Below are 17,806 nucleotides of genomic sequence, written 5' to 3'. Positions count from 1 at the left end.
GTAATATTATTGATAATTATTAATAATTAATAATATAAGGTGCTCTAATATATTATATTAATAATGTATGTTATATTACATATATGTGATGTATTATAAAATATTATATAGTTATAATATATTGTATCACATTTGATCCTTTCAACAGCCCAATGAGGGAGGTGCTATTATTATTCTCATTTTACAGAGGAGAAAATTAAAGGTCAACAATGTTAAATGATTTGCTTAGGGGCATACAATTAGCAAGTATCTGTGGCAGGATTTGAACTCAGGTCTTCCTGACTCTAAGCCCAGTGGTCTATCCAACCATGGCACTTAGTATTGATTCATTTTAATTGTCATAATTAATTATTAATAGTCTGTCATTCTCATTTTACAGGAAACTGAGGCGCAAAGAGGTTAAGTGATTTAACATCCCAAACACAGCCTGAAAATGCCAGAGGTAAGCTCTGAATTCAGATCCTCCAAGCTCCAAGTTCAACCCTCCTGGCATGAGGTCATGCTGCCTGAAGATGGTGAAGGGCAGGCTGAGGAGTTTGGGCCTTGGGTCAGCAGGTGGTGGGAAGTTACTGCTGTGATTAGAGCTTAGCATTGGAAACATCTCCGAAGGAGAGACAGGAGAGGCCAGGAGGCCATGACCATCATCCAGGCAAGAGGTCAAGAGGGGATGGGAAGAAGAGCTCGGAGTGTCCCAACTCTATGACAATCTCTACGTAAATAATCGGGGGACTGACAGTTTAGAAAGCATTTGATGCAACTTTCCGAGGAATTATTATCTTTGCCATTTAAAGAGCTTTTGGAAGCCCAGGGCCTGAAGGTTCTGACCTTTAAGGAGAAGATTCCTAATCCTCTTCCCCAAACACATATTGGAGGCAGCATGGGTGCTCTGGACTCTCTGCTCAAGCCCTCATGCATCTGCCCTTCCCGGCCACATCTACGTAACCTCTCTGGGCCTCAGTTTCCTTCTCTGTAAAACAAGAGGATAGGACTAGACAGCCTCCAAGCTCCTTCTGGGCTCAGAATCTAGGATTCTATGGTCCTACACTCCCTCCCCTGCCCGTTCTACAGCCCAAACGCTCCGGTGCCCCAGGGACGTGCCACAAAGACCTCTCCTAAGTGACAGTGCCCGCTTTCCTGCCAAGTCCCTGGCAATAGCAGCAGAATAGAAAGGAATCAGCAAGCGCTGGCCCAGTGCTGGATGCACGGCTCTTACTGTGCCCACATCTCCTCCCACCTCACGGCAGGAAGAAAAGAAACGCATTCAACACTGTTGAGAATAGTTCTTTTTTAAGGCTGAGTGACAGGCCCAGCCACACCTCTCTTCACTACATACCAAGGAAACGCATGGCCAAGAAAGGCCTGTTTTTCATGGAAGATCGCTACATGGGGTGCTCATTGCTGGGGGGGGGAAATTCCGGGAAGAAAGAGAGAGCGAAAGTTTTCAAAACGGACTTGAAGTCAGGAGGAAACATCAAATAGCCCTCAAATACAGGTCCATTTTAAGGCGTCTCAGGAACCTGGAAAGCCCTCACTAACGTCTCATTACCAACACTCACCCAAACCCTCACAATGTCCAAAGATCCTACATGAGTGACAGCACATGAGACTTTCCAAGAATCTCATTATTCCCAGGGCACCAGCCCCCATGCAAATGAACTCCACCAAGTGGGAGTAGGACCTAATTCCACTAAGCTTCTTTCCAAGAAACTTTCCTCTTTTTACAACAACAAACACAGAAGTGAGAGGACCCTGACAAAGCCCTTGGGGTGCACTCGCCTTTTCAGATTGCCTTTCACAGACTGACAAATCTTCTATACCAAACCAAGACCATTACATATTGGAGATGGTAGGAAAAATCCCAGAGACCAGCCCAGCATCCCTGATGTGTCCTTGACCCTGGGAAGACCACCTCTCTATGAATTATGCATCCTTTGACCATGCTAGGGGGACAAAATTCACGCTAGCAGGTTATTGAGGGCAGACAAAGATTTTGCCATATGGTAATCTGGTGCTGGAGCGATGCTCAGCAGGCCTCCAATGATCTCTCTGGGTTTTTCTGAATGGTGATCGGAAACTTCAGGGATATGGGGGCACAGTGAAAGGACCCCAAATCTCTCCCTCGTATTAAGAGTTTCATCTTCTGCTGTTGCTAAAATACTGATAAGCTAAGAGTGCTCTTCCAGGGGACTTGAGTATTCTGACTTTGTTCCATCTGCTACTGTCACCCTCATTTTAAATATGAGCAAACTGAGGCCAACAGGGTTAAGTGACTTGCCGCAGGTCTCACAGCTAGTGTCTGAGGTCACATTTGAACTCAGGGCTTCCAGACTCCAAGCAGAGCCCTCTATCCACCTTCCATCAGATCGCCATCTGACTCTCTGTAACTTCCACATCACAATGGCTTGGCGTGCTGCCCTTTGGGGTCAAACAGGACAGATCAAGTCTCTATTTCTTCAAAAGCTCAAACCCAACTCTCCTGTGCTCCTGAGGAGTCCTCTCCACTCCAGACTAAACACCCCCAAGTCCCGGCACCTCCAGGCCCTTCAATGCCCACCTTTAAATGTGATACCCAGTCCAGAACACAACCCGCCAGCCTTGGTCTGACCCAAAGAATACAGTGAGTACATCATTACCTGCCTCATCCTGGGCACGCTGCCTCTGCAAATGCATCCCAAGGCTGCACCCACTTTCTTGGTTCCCCTATCACACTGCTGACTCAAACCGAGCTTACAATCCATTAAAACCCCAGATCCTTTTCAGACAAACTGCTGTCTAGCCAACCCTTCCCCATTTTGTACTTATGGATTTGACTTTTTTAAAGTTTAATAGCCTACATTTATCTCTATCAATCATATTATTACTCTTGGCCCAACATGCTAGTCTGTTGAGAGCCACAGAATCTAGTTTGGGGAAAGAATACTAGTCAAGGATATTTCAGCAACATTAAATATCAACTGTCACAAAAATATGTTTTTCGGTAAACTAGAGAATGACATAAGCCTATCGGCTAATGAAGCCTCTCAGCTGTGAGGGATAACACCATGCTCAGGCCTTGTCAGCGCAGCCTAATGCCATGGGGGTTACTGGAGAGTCATCAAGAGATCACAGTATGGCAGCCTATGTCATGGAGAAATCCAAAGAAAACAGAGGTAGGGTCCCCTCAAGAAGCTTGTGATCTCCTCACTCAATCCACCCAGAGTGACCCCATTACTAGACTTTCAGTTCAAGTGACTCAAGAAGATGTGAAAATGAAACTTCGGCATGGTTCTCCTCCTCATTGGAGGTGTTTCAGATCCTGCTTTTTATTGATGGGAGGCACCACGCAATGCAAATGGCGGTCATCATTCATCATTAAGTATGTGATGTTCAGGGAGACTCCATCCCATTACCTGAGAAGGCAGATAAAGGGGAGAAATGAAGGGAAGGCCTGTTTCCTACTCTCCATCAATCACTGTCGCTTTCTCATGCAGGGCAGGCTACATCAGCTAACACCCAGCCCATCTCCTTCCCACAGTGCTGCTTCCTCCTCTACTAAGACTAGAATGGGACAGAAAGAGGAAAAAAGGGCAGAGAGGAACAGGCCAAAGGGAGGTAAGTGGCATTTTCAAAGGATTGTCCATTTAGAGCAGGAAGCAGCCTTGGAGACTCAAGATCAACCTGACCATTTCACAGATGAGGACAATGAGGCCCAGAAGTTAAGACACTTGGCCAAGGTCACACAAGGTCACATACCCTATGTCCACTGCACCATGTTGCCTTCTCTCCTCCAGCTGTGATGGAAGCCAGTAGGTCTTCATTCTGGCAGGCTTCATTATGACCCAGAACAGGCTATGCCACAAAGTACTCTCTCTAAAACATCCTAACTATAGAAAGGAAGACTTACTGGGGGTAGGACATGGTGTCAATGCTTCCTTGTCTCTTCCAGCCACAATGGGAGCTGGGTGGTTCGGTGGCTAGAGCCTGGCCTGGAGTCAGAAGACCTGAACTCACTCCCAGCCTCAGTCACTTACTAGTGATCTTACTTCTCTGAACCTGTAAAATGGGGATAATTAGCACTCACCTAGCAGAGTCATTGTGAGGCCCAAATGAGATAACATTTGCCAATCTCAAAGTGCTATGGAAATGCTATTACATGACATTTGCCACATTTATCATTTGTCATTATTTAGATCTGTAAGGGTTGTTAGAGAGCATCCAGGTCAACCCCTTCAACTGACAGATGAGGAAACTGAGGCCCAGAAACCATCAAAGTTCTAGAGCTGGAGGGGACCTAGGAGCTCATCTACTCCGAGTCTGAGACAAGTGCAGTCACTTTTCCTAGGTCACACAAACATTAACTAGCATGTCGTGGAGGTGAACCCAAGGTCTCTAGCTCCCCAGGCTCACGTTTTTTTCCCAGGATTCCATTCTCTTAGTTACAAAGGAGCCAAACCGGTCATCACTAAGTCTTTGCTCTTATCTTATTCATTTCGCAGGGAGTGCCCAGATACTGGTCACTTCTTCCATCTACTCTCTAAGCCAGACACATTTACATAAAACCTCCAGCCCCTCTTGTTGGAGAAAGAATATCCTGCCCCTATTTAAAAGCCCTGAGCCAGCAAGTCCTGGAAACGTCCTTCTTGTCTTCCCCAACTTGGAGAATATGCCTAGGAAGAGAAACTGAGCCCCACCAATCTCCTGATAAAGAGACTCTCTCTCCCAACAGACTTTCCACTACCCACCCAACAGTGCCAAGAACGACAGGCAGGCGCCCATGCCCAGCTCCATGCTGCTGGCTTCCCACGTTGACCACGTGTCTCAAAGGTGGGGCTCTCTGTGCCTGAGCATCTACAGGATGGCTTGGATCTGTTCCACAGGGGGCTGGTGCTGCCCTTTTCCTGCCCCAAAACTAGGGATGGACAGGGGCTGCAGGATGCACAGAGCGGGGGCATGCCCAAAGAAGCCAAGCCATTAGCCCCTCCCCTGGTAGAGGCAAGGAAAACCCCACTGTGCCTGCTCATTCATTCAATAAATGATTCATGGTTACCCCAGGCCAAGCCCAGTGGTCTCAAATCCAAGAAGTTTATACTTTACTGCGGGGAAGGGGAAGTACAACATGATATAATATAAAATATATAAAATATACTACCATGTGGCTCAGTGGATAGATCATTGGAATGTGAGTCAGGAAGACCCAAGTTCAAATCCTGCTTCGGACATTGTGTGACCCTGGCAAAGTTCCCAAGTCAGTTTGGGCCTCGGTTTCCACATCTGTAAAATTAGAGAATTGAAGCTGATGCCCTCATGTCCCTTCTAGTTCTCAATTTCTAATCCCATGAAAACCAAGACCAAGTAAAGACCAAGTTAAGAGGCGCTTGAAGGTACTAGAGCAGAACCTTGGAGGGCACTAGGGAGTCTGAGAGGTGGAGATAGGGAGAGAGAGCATTTCATGAGCAGAAGGCAGGGTAGACAAAGACATAAGGGTGAGAGACGGAGTGTTACCCCGTCCTTTATAGACACTGTCCTCTGCTGAGGGAATGCTATAGATAGAGATACATTGCTATATAATATATAATGATATAACATATCTGTATTATATTATATAGAGAGATACATTGCTACACAGCATACAATGCTATAATATATATCTAGATTATATTATATATTATAATATATAGATATATTGCTATACAATATGTAATGCCATAATATATCTGTATTATATATAGAGATATAGTGCTACACAGTATACAATGCTATAACAGATATCTAGATTATATTATGTGTTACATAGAGACATAGTGCTATATAATATATAATGCTATATATATGTATCATATACAGAGATATATTGCTGTATAATATATCCTGTTATGATATAATATCTATACACATACGCATATATATTTTAAAACTGGCATTCCAAGATGCATTTCATTTAGCAAAAAGAGGTGACTACAAGCAGTAATTTCTTATCTAGAAGGTCAGGCCTGAAGGGGACTTTAGAAAGCATGAAGTCAATCCCTTTGTTTTATGGGTTGATTGAGAAGCAGAACAGTAGAAGTAGCTTGACCACGGTGACATGACCAGTTGATATCAGAGGCAGGATTAGAACTCGGGATCATGAGTCCTAGCTCAGTGCTTTTTCCACTTAAACCTTGGTTAGATTCTGGCTGAGGGAACATGCTATTTCTGATAGAAGCTGGCAATGAATTGTGGCAAGCAGAAAACGAAAGGCCAAGGAAAATTAGAAGGGCCTGAAAACCCCCTTCCCTCCTAAACAACCTTATTCCAAATACAATATCCTCAGCTGTTTCCCCCCTGTCCCCCCCACTTTTCTTTGATACTTAAAAACATACTGCCCACAATTATCGCACACCTTTTAGTTTACAAAGCACTTTTCTCACACCAAAACAGGAATTATCATTCCCATTTAGGCCCAGAGAGGGTAAGCAATTTGTTTAGTCAACAAGAGACATGAAAGTACTCACTCAAGGTCACCCCTACAGTAAACTGCAGAGCTGATATTTGAAGCTAGATCCTTTCACTCCAAATCCAGGATTCTTTCCACTCTACCTCATTGCCCATAAACAGATAAAGACTGAGATGAACAGACAGAAACAGTGGCCCAGACAGAGAAGAAAGACAGGGAGACAGATGCAAAAACAGAGACAAAGGGATAGGAGGAAAAGAGGGAAGGGAAGAAACAGAGAGGAGAGAGACAAATGCAGTGACTGAAAGAGAGAGCCAGGTAATAAGTGCTGACATTTATACAGACTCCAAAGTTTCCAGACTGCTTTACATTTGACAGAAAGACAAAGAGAAAGAGAGAGAGACAGAAAGAAATGGCATGGAAAAGAGAGGTTTTTTAAGAAAGGTGAGTTGGGGAGTGAGGGGCCAATGGGGTGGTGCTAGTTAAGGGTCAGAATCAGGCCTGGAAAATAGGTCTTCTTCAGAGTCCAGCCTTCTCTTCAGTAAGCCTCACTATTTTCCTGCAAAGACAACATTCTGTCCCAGTAGAACGCAGTCACAGAGCTGAGGCCCCCTCCTTCGCTCTCACCTCTCCCATACAGAACCACCAGCTTCACCTGTTTCTGCGGTCCCATTGGCCAGTTGTCAGAGTGTGTTATCACTGCCTGGATCCCCATTGCCTTCCCAGTAGAGAGAGACAGAAGGGCCCGGGGGCCCCTCAGAGCAGTGGGGGGGCCAAAGAAGGGGCTGCCCCCAGGCAGCTCCTGCTGCAAGTGAGCTAGCCCTCGGCTGTTGGGCCACGTTGTCTAAATCAGCTATCTGAGGCGTTGCTGATCTTGCTGTGACTTACATAACTTCTCCTCTGCCTTTGTCATGCTGCGGTGGGTTCGACAAAAGCAGCCAGGCTCGATCACACTGAGTCTACAGCGCCAGGACACAAAGAGCAGGGTTTTCTTTGGCTTCTTCTAATGGCGTCTCCCTGCAGGATCGGAGGTTTGTTCTAGGATGGCATTATGGATCTCGCAGCAGAGCTACGCTGAATTCCCCTGTCACCTCCTACGGGCTTTATGAATGGGAGTGAAGAGCCCGAGAAAAAAGAGGAAGGCGTGGGATACGGGCCACGGGGTCTGGGGAGCAGCATGTTCTTGGGATGGCACTCAGAGTGTCCCTGAGAAGGCATTCAGCCCTCAAGGAGCAGCACTAGGGATCTGAGGTCTTGTCCCCCAGGGTCAACCACACTGCCAGAAACATGGCAGGTGCTCCAGATGTAAGCAGAAGGATCAAAGAAGGATCAAGCCCACATCAGGGCTTCCTAACTTGGGGTCCATTTTCTTTTAGAAAATGTCTTGATAGCTGCATTCTGACACAACTGGTTTCCTTTGTAATCTACATATTTCATGCATATAAAAACATCCTGAAGCAACATCCATAGGGTTCCCCAGAATTTGAAAGGTGTCTGTAACACAAAAAAGTTCAAGAACGATGCTCTAGATGGGGAGGAAGAATCTGAGAGCTCGATGGGACCTCAGTGGCCATTAACTGAACCCTTACCCACAAAGGAAGCCCTGTTATTAACATCCCTGATAAGGGGCTTCTCTTCTTCTTCTTTTTTTAATATGAGGCAATTGATGTTAAGTGACTTGCCCAGCGCCACACAGCTAGTGAGTGTTATGTGTCTGAATCTGGATTTGAACTCAGGTCCTCCTGACTCCAGAGCCAGTGCTCTATCTACGGCATCACTTAGCTTCCCTGGGGCTTCTCTTCTTGAAGAGACCACCCCCCACACCCCTTCCCCTGCCTCCATGATAGCCCATCCCATAGCCCTAATGGCTTGGAAATTTATCCTGACCTCATGCCTCAGTTTACCTTTTTGGCAACTTCCATCTGATTGTTCCTAATTCTGCTCTTGGGAGCCAAACAGAACAAATCAGATCTGAATGCCACATGACAGCTCCTTGATAACAATTAACAGCTGTCATGCCCCCCTTTCCTAGGTTAATAACCCCATGATCTTTCAAATATGGTTGACAGTGGCTCAATACTCCCATCTGACAGTAAGACCTGAGCATGCAGCTCACCTGGGCCAGGTGACCTGAAATCATCTGCAGACTCAGCTCTCTTACCATCTCTTTGCTTCTCTTGGGCATCAACTCCCTGTTACAGCAAGGTCTCTGTTAGTGCAAATACTGAACCCCCTAATGCGGGTGAACAGCACCACCTATTCCCCCTGGGCTGGAACTGACAACCAGATCTCACATCCCTCTGGATAAAGCAAACTGGAACACAGGTAACTACTGGCGGGGAAGTCATTTTTCACAGGAGATGGGCTTCTCTACGCTCCTCAGCACAAACATCACTGTCCTTGGCAGAGAAAACAAGCCAGTTAAGCGTGTCCTTCTCTGTGGCTGGCCATCAGCACATCCCCTACCACACGCGGAGGCCCCAACCCTTCTTTCACCTTTTCTTTCTCCTCCCAGTAGAGTTAGATAAATATAGATAGATATGGATGAATGAATGATTGAACCCCTCCTAGCCTCTTTCATAAACCTCAGCTCATGTTTACCTTCAGCATTCCTGACACTATCCACCCAGGCCCTCATCAGCTCTGGCCTCCCAGCTGGCCTCACAGGCTCCAAGCTCTCCCAGCTGCAGTATATTCTCCATGCAGCTTCCAGTGGGACTTTCCTAAAAGGCAGATCTGACCTGGGACTTCTCTGCTCAGCCATGCCAGCCTCTCCCTGTTCTGCCTCCCCACGGGCCTCCCCCCATACCCCACCCCTCACCTCTGCCTCATGGATTCTCTCTCTTTCTTGAAGAGGCAGCTCAAGCACCTCCTGCAGGAAGCCTTCTTTAATCTCCCTGTCTCCCTCCCAAACCACCTTGAATTTAATTCCATGTATATAAGGGTGTGATATATGCAAATATATGCATATCTATTCATGTTTATTAACTTTATGATATGTATATATATGTATGTATATATATGTATGTGTGTATGTGTGTGTGTGTGTGTGTGTGTGTGTGTGTGTGTGTGTGTATTTTGACAGTTAGGTGGCTAAATAGAGCACTGGGCCTGAAGTCAGGAAGACTTATCTTCCTGAGTTAGGATCCGGCCTCAGACACTTGCTAGCTGTGTGACCCTGGGCAAGTCACTTCACCCTGTTGGCCTCGGTTTCCTCATCTGTAAAATGACCTGAAGAAGGAAATGGCAAACCACTCTAGGATCTCTGCCAAGAAAACCCCAAATGGGGTCACAGAGAGTTGGATACAACCAGACAACCACTGAACTAAGGATCCCTGAGTTAGAAAACCACATCTTAACATCACCTGCGTTCAACTGCATTTTTACTTCTTTATTTCCCAATTTCACTTTCATCTGGCTCTGGGGGCACTCAGACGTGGCCACGTGACTGCCACCTCTGGTCTAGATGTCCATTCTTGGAACTTTGGGATTCAGACTGGAGGACATGCAAGGTCCTTTCTGGATTTAAGTCCATACCTCTGCCTGGTACTCTGAGATTACCCCCAATTTATCTTGTATACACTTTGTTTGTACATAGCTGTCTGCATGTTATGTCTCCCACCAGACTGTGAGCTTCCTGAGGCAGGGACTGTTTTTGCCTTTTTCTGTATCTTTGGTGCATAATTAGCATAGTGCCCAGTGCTTAATAAATGCATAACTTGACTTGCTGCCTCTCCTACAACTGAGGCCTCCCCTTCCTACCAGTGTGACCTTGGCTAAGTCATTGTCACCCCTCCAGAGCCCACTTTGCTTATCTGCAAAACTGAGGGGTTGGAGCAGATCCCTAAATGTGTGATCTTACTAACTCCCTTCTGAATGGGGTTTGCAAGCAGAGAGAGCAGGAGACAGTGAGAAGAATGGGGGAGTTGGGAGGAAAGGGCCATGGGTTCAAATCCCACCCCTGACTCATTTGACCTTCCTCTCTCTGGGCCTCAAGATGAAGGGCGTGGCCTAGATGACCTCCAAGGTCCTTCACACTCTGAGCCAGAGGGTCACATGCCAGGTTCCATTTTGGGCTCTAATCACCTCCAATCACACAGACACTTTGGGCCAGTGGGAACCCTTGCTGTGTTCCTCAGTGAGCTGGTGTGGGCCCAGGGAATGGGATGAGTGTCTGGGGAGGGAAGAAGGGAGAGAGGAAGAAAGAAGGAAGGAAGGAAAGAAGGGGAAAGGAAGAAAAGAAGGAAGGGAAAAGAAAGAAAAGGGAGGAGGAAGGAAGAGAAAAAAGAGAGAAAGAGAGAGAGAGAGAGGAAGGAAGGAAGGAAGGAAGGAAGGAAGGAAGGAAGGAAGGAAGGAAGGAAGGAAGGAAGGAAGGAAGAAAAGAAGGCAGGAAAGAAAGAAGGAAAAAGAAAAGAAGGAAGGTAAAAGAAAAAAGAAGGGAGGGAGGAAAGAAGGAAGGAAGGGAAAAGAAAGAGAAAGAAAGAAAAGAAGGCAGGAAAGAAAGAAGGAAAAAGAAAAGAAGGAAGGTAAAAGAAAAAAGAAGGGAGGGAGGAAAGAAGGAAGGAAGGGAAAAGAAAGAGAAAGAAAGAAAAGAAGGCAGGAAAGAAAGAAGGAAAAAGAAAAGAAGGAAGGTAAAAGAAAAAAGAAGGGAGGGAGGAAAGAAGGAAGGAAGGGAAAAGAAAGAGAGAAAGAAAGAAAAGGCAGGAAGGAAAGAAGGGAAAAGAGAGGGAGAAATAAAGTAGGAATGAAGGAAGGGAAAAGAAAGAAAGAGGGAGAAAGAAAGAAAAGAAGGCAGAATGAAGGAAGGGAAAAGAAAGAAAAGAAGAAAGGAAGGAAGGCAAGGAAGAGAAGGAAAGAAGGAAGAGAGGGAGGGAAGCGAAAGAAGGAAGGAAGGGAAAAGGAAGAAAAGAAGGCAGGAAAGAAAGAAGGGGAAAGAATGAAAGAGAGGGAGAAAGAGAGAGAAAGAAAGATTGAGCTGACCAACCCTAACCCCTGAGAATTCAGGGTTCTGGGCAGGAGCACAGTCAAGCCCATTTCATTAAGAGGTTCCTGGTTCTCTTGTCTGACAGCGAGCAGTGGCTGGGGGCTAAAGCCTCAGCGTGGGGGCAGCCTTTGGCCAGAGCAATAGATATCATAATTAAAGAAGTATTTTCTGCAGTACCATTCACGTGTTCTGCTCAGACCTTACAAAGAAAGGTTAGTGATAACAGAAAGCAGAAGCCGGGCAGGCCGATTCCAAAGGAGGCCGAGTCTATCCTAGTGTCTGCTTTAGGGAACTGGCTTCCCACAGCAGAACCCAGAGGAGAGATTACTCGGAGGCAGTGGAGAGATAGCGGAAGGGGCCTGAGGAATAACAGAGTTGGTTGCAGGCTTTTAAACCTAGCCTTAACTCCCAGAGAGCCAGCCGGCTGCCTGAAGGGAGCTGCCCAAAGCTAGCGGAGTTCTGTGACGGCTTTTGGAAACCCTGGGAAGGGCTCATCTAGATCCAAGGATGCTTTCACTGTCTAAGGACCCAAGACGGGAACCACACCTTACCGGAGGTGCCAAGGGCGGAGGGGGTGGGGGCGCCCCAGTGGGGGGTGGCGGGGGGGGCAAAGGCGGCGGCGGGGGCGGTGGCACTGGCATAGGTCACGGCTTGGATGTCCCCTTGCTGACGAACAGTTCCAGAAGATCGTCCTCAGTTCTGAAAGACAGAAAAACAAAGATGTAGCTTATGAGAGTTTAAGCATGTACTGGAGAAAGAACAGGCAGGGAGAAGACATGTCCCCTTTGAAGCATCCCAGACGAAATGTCCATCCTAGGAGGCCCGGCCCGGCTAAGGCCAGCTCGGGCCTTCTTCAGCGTGGCCACAAGCTAACGGACATTTTAGCCACAGGACCAAGGCTACGACTGTCATCCATGTGGGTGACAAATCATGAGACCAAGGCACGGGAGATCCCAGAAGGGGGCAGGCAAGTGAGGGGTTCTGCGGGGCGGGATTTTCCAGATAGAACAATGACACCAATAAAAACAGCTATCTACATTTCCACATGTAATCTATGTGGCAAGACTACAATTGTATGAGAGTGACAGCGCCTGCTCCCAGGACTTTGGTGAGGATTGAATAATATACAAAGAGCGCTTGGAGACCTCAAAGCATTTACAGATATTGTCATTATTATTATCGTTATGCCTCAAAACTAGCAAAGGGCTTTACCTGCATTGTTTTATTCAATCTCTACTAAAGCCCATGAAATAAAACTTGGAAATAGTATTATTATTCCCATATAACAGATGGGAAATAGTAAAGTGGTGAGCTCCTGATTACACAGCAGGTAAGTGACTGAGGCAGGATACAAATCCAGCTCTTCTCAATTCCAAAGCCGGTGCTCTAGCTCACAGGCAGGGTGGTTCAGTGGGAAGAGCCCTGACCTTGGAGTTGGAAGAGCTGGTTCAAAGCCTTGTCTCATTTGCTACCAAAGAGAGAGAGAGAGAGAGAGGGAGAGAGAGACAGAGAGACAGAGAGACAGAGAGGAGAGGAGAGGAGAGGAGAGGAGAGGAGAGGAGAGGAGAGGAGAGGAGAGGAGAGGAGAGGAGAGGAGAGAGGAGAGGAGAGGAGAGGAGAGAGGAGAGAGGGGAGGGGAGGGGAGGGGAGGGGAGGGGAGGGGAGAGGGGAGGTGAGGGGAGAGGGGAGGGGAGGGGAGGGGAGGGGAGGGAAGAGGAGAGGGGAGGGGAGGGGAGGGGAGGAGCGGAGAGGAGCGGGGAGGAGCGGAGCGGAGCGGAGCGGAGCGGAGCGAAGAGAAGAGAAGAGAAGAGAAGAGAAGAGAAGAGAAGAGAAGAGAAGAGAAGAGAAGAGAAGAGAAGAGAACGCATTCCTGAAAACTCCCTCTTCCTTCCTCATCTCGAATCATTCAGAATTCCTTCCCCATTATCTCTTCCTTCACACCTGTCTCACTTGGCCTTTCTCCTCGCCAAGGCGAACCCTTCTATGTGTTCCCTGATTCCATTTCACCTTCATTTCCAGTGGAATGCCCTTCTATCATCCTCACGCTCTCACTAATCTTTAATCACATTCCTGACTCTTCCTGTTGCTTAGAAATGCACTCATGTCTCTCCTTCAGCCTTGTTCGAATTTGTTTGAACCCTCAAAGATGCACTCTTGTTTGAGCAGGCCATGCCTGCTAGCTACTATCCTATGGTACTCCTCCCCTTCTTGATTAAACTCCTGGAAAACGCTGCCCACACTGGATATGTCTACTTCCTCTCCTGCCTCTCAAACCTCTGCAGTCTGGCTCCTGTCTCTGCCTGGATTGCCCTCTCTCCTCATCTCTGCCTCTTAGGATCCTCCACGGACCTGCCCAGATGCCATCTCCTACAGGAAGCCCTTTCTGGGTCTCCTCTCCTCCAGAGAGTACTTTGTATTGGTCATATATCAATTTATTTGTGGTTAGCTTGGATTGCTCTGGAGAATATAATCAACTTGAGAGCAGCAGCTGTCTTATTCTGTGTCTGGATCCCCAACACATAACATGGAGCCTTGCACATAGTAAGTGCTTAATAAATGCCAAATGAATCAATCAATCAATCAACAAGCGAGTTAAGAGGCGTGGGCTCTTACTTCCCTTTGGCCACTCTAGATCACGGCAAGGGATATGTCTTAGGTTGCCTATCTGGAATACGCCATTATATTTGGAACATATTATTAGTGCCAAAGCACTCTTTGGAATGAAAGAACAATTTGATACAGCATTGGACCACCCAGTATAACCCCAACATGGTTACTCTATAAAACTGTTGAATCCATGAACAATCTGCAAGTGTACCTACAGTCAGGGCTAATAATGACAGTGTTCCTGTCTACTCCTCAGAGATGCATCAAAGGAGATCAAAAAGGATGAGGGTCAACCCAGATGGCCACATCTTTTTCCAACAATCTATCTATCCTTCACAACTATGAGACAGTGTGATATAATGGAATGTGCTAGACCACACAAGACATTGCATTCACACTGTGGGAGATAAAAATATGTCAACTATATTCTATGCCCCTAGAAAATTTTATAATCAAGTCAGGGAAATGAGAAAAGTGTGTAAAGCACCTGTAGTACAGGAAAGAGTATGGAAAGGGTTAATTTTCTTTTTGGTTCGTTCTTCTTGGCCTCCTTCTCTTTCTCTCTGTCTTGATGACACTGAGCTAGCCTAGGGACTGCTGGAGTGCTGACTTCCTGAAATCCCACTAAATTATTTTTCACATTTCATTGTTCAAGGTCCTTTTTATATACCGACATTGCTTGATTGCCTTTTATATAAAGTCCTTTGGGGGCAGATCCAGCAATTAAGCAACTCTATGGAGAAGCATTTATTCAAATCTGACAGATCCAAACGGGAAGCACTAGAGAGACACAGGCTGTACCATTAGCTCTCAGCGGCTTCTCGCCCACAGTATTAAAATGGGAATTTTCTGGAAACATGTTTAAAAATTTGGGGGGAAAAAAGTTCACAATGTAGAGAAAGGGAAGGTTTGGAAAGGCTTTCATTCTCTCTCAACTTATGGAATTCTCTGACATTTGCAGGATTCATCACTGTAAGCCTTGATCCTTCGGCCACTGATACAGACTGATCCTTTTGTAGACCAATTCATGAATTACTCTAGAAAAAAAAATGCCAGCTGGTGGTGGATGATCTGGTGAGGAGCTTCTTGGTCTGGGGCTCTTAACTGGGACCTGTGAACTTGGATTTTTTAAATATTCTGATAATTATTTCAATATATTCGGTTTGCTTTGTAATCCTGTGTATTTTATTTAATATGCTTGACATTACTTTGAGAAGGGGAGGCTTGTCAAAGGGCTCCATGGCACACAGGTTAAGAACCCCTATTGTAGGTGATCGATAAGGCTGATGCTTGGATCAAAGAGACACAAGACTGCTTCTCTTGAAGCCTGCCCAGGTCGGGAGGTTGGGCCAGTGCTTGCATTACTCTGGTAACATCTTCTAGAGCCCAGGTCCTCTCCATGGCACCATCAGGTCAGTGGCACAATTGTTCAGTGTTTAGCACAAATAAACCTTCTGAAATAGCTTAGAAAAATAAAATCCTAGGACCATGCACTCCTTTCTCACCTCTGTGTATATGTCCTAGAGGTAGTATGGTACAGCAGAAAGCACACTGGATATGAAGTCAGAGGACCTGGGTTCAAATGCTTCCCCTCTCGTAACTTACCAGCTATGTTACCTTGGATAAGTCGTTTAACTTCTATAGGCCCCAGTTTCCTCGTCTGAAAAATAAGGAAATTGGACTAGATGACTTCTGTGGTCTCTTCTAGCCCTGATGCTACAATCCCATGAAGCTTCTCTTGATATCCCCAATTGCTACTAGAACTAGGTGGCAGTATGGTGGATGGACTCAGGAAGATGTGAGTTCAAATTCCCCCTGAGGGTGTATATATCACTTAACCTCTCAGCCTCAGTTTCCTCTTCTGTAAAATGGAGTTAATAAGAGCACTTCTATAAGAGGGGTTGCCATGAAGACAGAATGAGGTAAAAAGAGTTTTGCGAATCTTAAAATTCCTTATAGATGTTGGCTATTACTATTGTTGGTATTGTCCTACTTTATTTATAAACATGTTGTTTACTCTCAATAGACTGCAAGCTTCCTGAAGGCAGGGGCTGACATTTCTAGCTTTGTGTCTCCACTGTCTACTACCTTTTGGGCTGGTTGTACCACTAACCCTTGTTGAATGAAGGAATTCAATCAGAGGTTTAGAGCTGGGAGGGACCTTAAATGTGACCAAACAACCCCACTCATTTCACTGATGGTACAACCTGAGATCCAGGGAGGCAAAGGACTTGCCTAAGATCACCTGGGTGCCAAGTGGCAGAGTCAGGATTTGAACCCAGGTTTTCTGGCTCCCAATTCAATGCTCTTTCTACCACACCCCACAAGCACTAGAGAGAAAAAGCAGCACTATCACAGACCCATAGTCACATCCTGATCTCTTCCTAACTGGCCCCTAGGTCCTTCATTTTACGTTTCCGTTGGTTAATTCCTTTACAGAGTAAATATTAACTGTGTGTGTCCTGGAGGCAGGGAGAAATAATAACTAATGACAATAGCTTGTATTTAAATACCTAAGGTTTGCAAAGCACTTAACTTGTATTATTACATTTGATCCTCACCACAACTCAAGGAGGGAGGGGCTACTATTATTATTCCCATTTAAAGATGGGGAAACTGAGGCTGAGAGCAGGGTGAAGCAATCTGCCCAGGGTCACAGAGCTAGCAAATGTCTGAGGCAGGATCTGGATTCAGGTTCTTCTGGCACCAAATTACGCAGCCAAATAAGACACAAACGACCTTGTCCTTCAGGAACTTAAAATCTAGTTGTCGGAATAAGATAAGTACATAGTAGGTTTAACAAATTTAAAAGCCCATGCTGCCTTTTGGGATACCCCACACAAAACGACGTAGAATGCGCCAAGGAGGGAGAGGTTCTAATAATACTTACTCATGCTTATGCTTTGGGGTTTATCAGCCTTTAAGCAGAAGGATCTTGGGACCACAGGCTTGGAGTTAGAAGAGATCTCAGCTCTAACCCAAGCTCCTCATTTTACAAAAGAGGAAATTGAGGACTCAGGAGGTTAAGTGACTTGCCCAGGGTCACCCAGATAAGATATTAGAGCCTAAATTTGGCCCCAAAACCTCTGACTCCAAAACCAGCATGCATCCCACTGGGCCACACTGCCTCTCCTTACAAGCTGGCTGACCACTCTGGGAGATGTTACAGAGGGTTTCCCTTCCCAGTCAGGTATGCATTGGACCATCTGGCCTCTAAAGTCCAGGAGGGTCTCTGCCAGCTCTGATGCTACCATTCTGCACAAAAAAAGGATGTAAAAGAAAGTTGGAGCCAGATCACAGGGCCTCAGAAGACACAAATCCTCACTGAGACTGTCTTGTTCTGGGATGGGCTAAGTAAAGTAGCAGGGGCTCCCCTTTACTCTGGGTAGGCTCAGCCAGGTGGGAGAGCTGTCAGCCCTGATGGGGCTTTGGGAGAAGACTCAAGCAGGAGCACAGAGCCAGAGCAGGGAAGGGCCTAAGAGGCCAGTGTCCCTGCCAACCCCTTCATGTTAAGATAGACTTGTATTGACAGCTTTTGTTTTTATATCACTGACATTTCCCAAGGCATGTTTGCTTCTTCCTTTCAGTTGAGATCACATTTGCCAAGTGCCTGGCACACAGAAGGTGCTTAATAAATGCTTGCTCCCTTCCCCTTAGAGAGTCATCCCTTAGACCAAAGAATCAAAAAGAAGGGTGAAAGCTTAGAAAAATTAAACAATACACTGAAAAACGCCTATATTATATGCACAAGCCCCTCTTTTTACAGATGAAGAAACTGAGGCCATAGAGGTGTCCTAGGGCAT

At 46.2% G+C, this 17,806-nt stretch overlaps 1 protein-coding gene across 1 annotated transcript in view; it reads right to left on the bottom strand.

The window, feature by feature from the left end:
* WIPF3 (WAS/WASL interacting protein family member 3) overlaps window positions 1-17,806 on the bottom strand; it is a 73,698-nt gene that overhangs the window by 36,415 nt on the left and 19,477 nt on the right. Inside the window, 1 exon segment of the mRNA XM_078151104.1 lies at window positions 11,948-12,095. Within this exon segment, the coding sequence (XP_078007230.1) occupies window positions 11,948-12,037 (90 nt within the window). The 5' untranslated portion in view covers window positions 12,038-12,095.

Source organism: Phascolarctos cinereus, unplaced genomic scaffold (genome assembly GCF_003287225.1).
Source record: "Phascolarctos cinereus isolate Bilbo 61053 unplaced genomic scaffold, phaCin_HiC Scaffold_1;HRSCAF=81, whole genome shotgun sequence".
NCBI lineage: Eukaryota > Metazoa > Chordata > Mammalia > Diprotodontia > Phascolarctidae > Phascolarctos > Phascolarctos cinereus.
The sequence above is the reverse complement of the archived record's forward strand: the minus strand, read 5'-3'. Positions and strand labels throughout refer to the sequence as shown.